The sequence below is a fragment of the Botrytis fragariae genome (genome assembly GCF_013461495.1).
Source record: "Botrytis fragariae strain BVB16 chromosome Unknown tig00000270, whole genome shotgun sequence".
In the NCBI taxonomy this organism is placed as follows: domain Eukaryota; kingdom Fungi; phylum Ascomycota; class Leotiomycetes; order Helotiales; family Sclerotiniaceae; genus Botrytis; species Botrytis fragariae.
Window position 1 is genome coordinate 437042 of NW_023501006.1, and position 4964 is coordinate 442005.

Consider the following 4964-nt stretch of genomic DNA (forward strand, 5'->3'; position numbering starts at 1 on the left):
TTCTTGCTTCATTTCTCTCTTAATATGTGGCATTTCCTCGTTTGTACAAGCAGCATTCATTTCAACAAGTCAAGGCATCAAGATGAATCCCCGTCACCATGGTTTTCGTGAGATTTATTCCTCAATTGAGTCTCTCTTCTCATTTGATGTTCATTTGACAGACAAAGGTATCGAGGGAAGTCCGCGATGCCACGATTTGTATGGAAGCATAGTATGAAGATCTATTCAACAATACGTATAATATCTTCCTCCATCTACACCAGCGTATCTGTCTGTTCCTGAATTTATTTACAGACGGTGATATATTGATACTCATATAACGTGTGTAATATTGACGATCATTGCTAATGATTGCCACTGGTATAGGCAACCGCGGAGTCCCAATCGCCCATCGCTTTAACCAAAGAAGACACCAAAGTCAAACTCAAACTCGATGATGCAAGACCCAATCAAAGAAGACATCGAACTCGGAGTCAAAGTCACAAGGACAAGATGAGCAAAGATAAGACCAACCTCCGATGCCAAACGCCAACGAGGTAAACGCAGATGGAAGAAATTCAGATTGAAGAAGAAACAGAAGAAGCAGGCGAGACTATTGAAAACGCAGCAAAATAAGCACAAGACAAGCGAACAACTTAATGGCAAGTTTTATCTCAAAGAACACGATAATCTGCATGTCTAACAATCTTACTCAGGAAACGACAACAACAAGAACAAGCTACCACCAACACCCCAATTGAACCCCACCGAATCATTCCCGAATGCAGCTCACGATGAATTTTGTGAATTTAGCGACCCCATGTCTATAGATGATGATCATGACGATGATAGTCCTCTTCAAAAGTCTACTGCTGGCGTTACTGTTCATCCTGTGGTTATTACTACGATTAATGTGGGTAGCACGTTGCGAGCTATTGCTAGGAACGCATAACCCTCGCTCTAGAGAGCTAGTTTAGTTACTTTCAATCGAAAAAGTTCTTTTATATACTCTGCATCTTATCTCTGGGATACGCGAAATATCTGGTAATAAGAAGCCTATAATATAATAGAATCTTTCCATTTCTCATCCAAGATAGAAGAACGAATGATGTATAGGTACCAAATAAGACACTCGGCCCTATATAATGACTACAGAATGTCTGGGTATGTATAGTTTCATTCGAATTCAACATTCAACAGGTCTAGTATCACTACTGACTTGGCATATGACCATCCTCCTCTAGTATAAAATACAGAAATAGTATCCATTAGCATTATCAATGCAAATCCAACCCCACCCCACCTCACCCCCACATCTACCTCTCCCTCTACCACTTCCCTGAACTACCTCCTCAACTCCTCAAGTAGATAACCAAAGATCCCCAAACCGCAGAATCAACGCATCAGCACCAGCACCAAGCTTGTGCCCCTCCACCCGAACTCCCTGACCTCATCTACTCCCCCAACTCCCAGTACCCAAGTCTCCAAACCATCACTATTTGACAAGGAAGTTGATACCGGTAGGTATCTAGACTTCAATATTCAATATGGAGAATGAAGAAACCACTAAAACAGAAACGACAATCTCGTACTTATTGTCTCAATCATATCTAGTAAACCATGATGATAGTTGTGAGAAAACCCGGTTGCGCTACTCTACTAATGAATTCTCATTGCATTGTGGAGGGAGAAGTACTTATTACTTCTTTACCTAACGTTAGGGTATTAGTAATAATAGAGAAGACGAGATTTTTGAAAGGTCTGAAGAGCTATTGAGGGAATGGTGTAGAGGTAGCTGTACGGTTGAATGACGTAATATCGAGTTCTACATTTAAAATTGCGGGAACGAGAAAAAAGTAATGTGGAAATGAATTCAGGATGTCTGGCTACACGAGAAAACTCTTCAGGTTGTGTATTGGAAAAAAGAATTGTTGGAATAAAGGGTTGTGATGCAAAATGACACCAATTGGTAAAGTGTTCGAGCTTGGGATAAGAAATAACATCGTACAAGTGAAGTTCCACCACATTTAGTAGACTACTACCAAGCGTAGACCCATGGATTTTGTGGCATTTGAGAAGTGGTATCCCAGAAAACATCCCGACTTAATTTATGATTGTTAATTGCTCCATTTGTTGACATCTAAAAGATATCGACCTGCTATTTTCATCGACTCTCTCCTCCAGTAAGCGAGTCAGTCGTTTTTCAGCTAGACAGCTTCCCGCCCTCCCACTTCCCACTCCCCAGTCTCCTAATCTCGAACCTTCTAGCTGCGCTTCGTCCTCCACCCCATCGTCATAATTTTCCAATATCTATCCGTCCCAATTTATACTTTTCTCCAATCAGTCATGCATCTTCCCACACATCCTAGTCCCGCAACCTCCACGACCTTTTCGTGCCAACTGAGCAACACACTCATTGAAGAACCACTACTTTCATTCTGTGCTCCTGGTCTTCCACCTCCAATTTGTGAGAAGCCGCCGGTACTTTGAGGGGTAAGTTTACTCGAGCTTGCATTTGCCTTTGATTCCATGCCCTTGTATCTACCATCAAATCAAGTCATTAGCACACTCTGCAGAGAATTTCTCAGCCCTACAAAAATCAAGAATACGCACAAATATTTCATCAAACAATCCAACACATCTCCACCCCCTTCGCTAGCCATAACCCTCTTCAACAATGGCGTCATCTCGCTCGCCTTGATACTTTGCAAAACCTCCATCACAGTACCCAAATGCACCTCCTTCACCAAATCAGTACTTCCATACGGAGCATTCTCGAGCGCACCTCGAAGAGCACCCTCTGCATCTCCTCCGCGAAGTAATTGGCGTACCTGCTGAGCTAGATTACGGATATCGGCATCGGAGACAGGGGGAAACTGGGCGGAGAGAGTAGAGATATCGAAGTTGGTGGAGGAATCGGGATCAAGGGCGTCGATGTTGATGGTGCGCCAATTGTCGGAGAGGGTGGCGTTGGATACTTGCTGGATGATAGACATGGCGGAGGGATTGACGAGGGAGTATGATGGGAATGGGTTTGTGGTTGAAGTAGCGGGGTTGTGAGTTTGGAGTGAGCTGGCGGTTTGAGGAGCTGTCGATTCCGCTAGTTGATGATTTCGTAAGCTGTAGAGTGAAGTTTGATTGCCTTTGTTTACTTTCACTCGTTCAGATTCCCGAGTCTGGAAGCGTGGTCGTGTGATTCTTGTTGTAGTGAGTGTTTATTTGAATACACTTACGATCAATGGATGGCAACGGTAAGCTCCTGAAGCCTCGCTGTAATTACATAACGCATCGCTGTTCTACGGTAACCCATTGAGCACCCCAGGTCCCATCTACGGTTTGATCTTCAAACCACAAACGCATTTCTACCCCCTTCATCCTTCTCTGCATATTCCAGAATCGCATTCGTTCGTTTGTCCCTACCATTCCATCGACCTATTTATCCGCTGCAGATCTCATCACACTATTATTTGAACCTAGATCGTTATCGCACAGAGATGCATACCTACATACTCCATACATATATATCATATGATAACACCCAGACAGGTACATTCCGTCCACTTCCAAGAGAAAGTAAAAATGTATATTTGGCATTTTGCCAATATATTGATTGTAGGAGGGACAAACTTGCGAGGAGGGTATGATCGCATGATCGTATCTCGAAACCTTTGCTTTTGCATTTATTGTTTGTACTCACTTGCTTTTTTCAAGGACAAACATTATATATATCTTGATTCGGGAGAGCTGACTCGGATACGGGAAAGTTTGTTTGTCTGAGTTTCATGAACCCTTCCCGATGAAATGTGATATATTGCTTTTGGTTTAAGAGTAGTTCTAGACTTGTGTAGATCGATATGGGGAGATGAGAAAGAGGACTGCTTGTTTTTGTTATCTTATTCTTCGCTCATTTGGTTACGTAGCTTCTGAGATCTGTATCGAAGCTGGCACATGTCAACGTCATTAAGCAGAATTGGGACGGTGCAAACTCAAAGTATTAAAGTGGTGATTTTGATTACTAAAGTTTAATTACGAAGGACCCGAAAGCCAAAGTTCGCGCCATTGCTCTTCTGCACTCCTTGCGGAGATATCTCTTGCACAGTCTAGGTTGGGTATATGGGTTCCACCTCCACATCACTCGCTCGTCGATCAGGAACCCGTCCGTGAAAGTAGAATAGAGAGCAAAGACCAATCTATCAGTTATTGCAAACAAAACAAGTCGCTGCGCAAGTACAAGCAATAGAAGTGCAAAAGCTTTGAAAGAATAGTATAGAATACAAGATAATAGTGTAAGTCTTTCTTCCAAGATACAAAGCATACAAGTTCCACCAGTTCATCAAAATTCCAAATATTCCCATCGTGTACAAAATTCCCACGAGGCGTGCCCAATCCGCGAGGAAGATAGCAACAGACCCTTTCTTTCCAAAAAAACAAGTGTAACGCACCAAACGACCCAAGGAAATGGAAATAGTACAACCAGCAAGTCTATATGCAAACCCTCGCAGAAATACCAAAGATAAAACACACAGGAGTGCTCCTAACTAACCAAACGTTTTTAATATCCCGAGCAATTCCCAATTTTTTGTCCGAACCATTTGAAAAGAATAAAAATACAGTGCAAGTCTAAAAACACCGAAAACCAAAGAAACTGCCGCAGCGAAAAAGGGAAATGTAAATGTGTTGAATGAACAACGAGCCCAAGTCTAGATGCAACGCCTTCCCTTTCTCCCAAAAATTTGTGTATCTGCATGTAATTCCGGAAAACTCGCAAGAAATCAGACCCCGAAGAAAAGACTTTTTGATAGGCAGTGTGTACTGTGGATCGAGACCGCCATCCTTTCTCCCGAGTGAACTTTTGAATGTAAGGAGTGCGATTGAGGTGTCTCAGAGTCGGATAAGATTATCGAAGTTGTCTGGAATGTAGATAAAATCGTGTGGAGAATGGATTGGGGGAGGTCAAAGTCGCACGCAGCGCGAAAAAGGAAATT

General features: G+C 42.6%; 2 protein-coding genes across 2 annotated transcripts; one reads left to right on the forward strand and one right to left on the reverse strand.

Moving 5' to 3' along the window:
• Positions 1–638: 638 nt before the first annotated feature.
• Bfra_012306 (uncharacterized protein) lies at positions 639–931 on the forward strand (the record flags this gene model as incomplete). Its single annotated transcript, XM_037342623.1, has 2 exons — positions 639–645; positions 696–931. 2 exons carry the CDS (start codon positions 639–641, stop codon positions 929–931), a joined length of 243 nt encoding a protein of 80 aa, XP_037187607.1.
• A 1372-nt stretch (positions 932–2303) lies between these two features.
• Bfra_012307 (putative arp2 3 complex subunit protein) lies at positions 2304–2975 on the reverse strand (the record flags this gene model as incomplete). Its single annotated transcript, XM_037342624.1, has 2 exons — positions 2304–2520; positions 2593–2975. 2 exons carry the CDS (start codon positions 2973–2975, stop codon positions 2304–2306), a joined length of 600 nt encoding a protein of 199 aa, XP_037187608.1.
• Positions 2976–4964: the final 1989 nt, after the last annotated feature.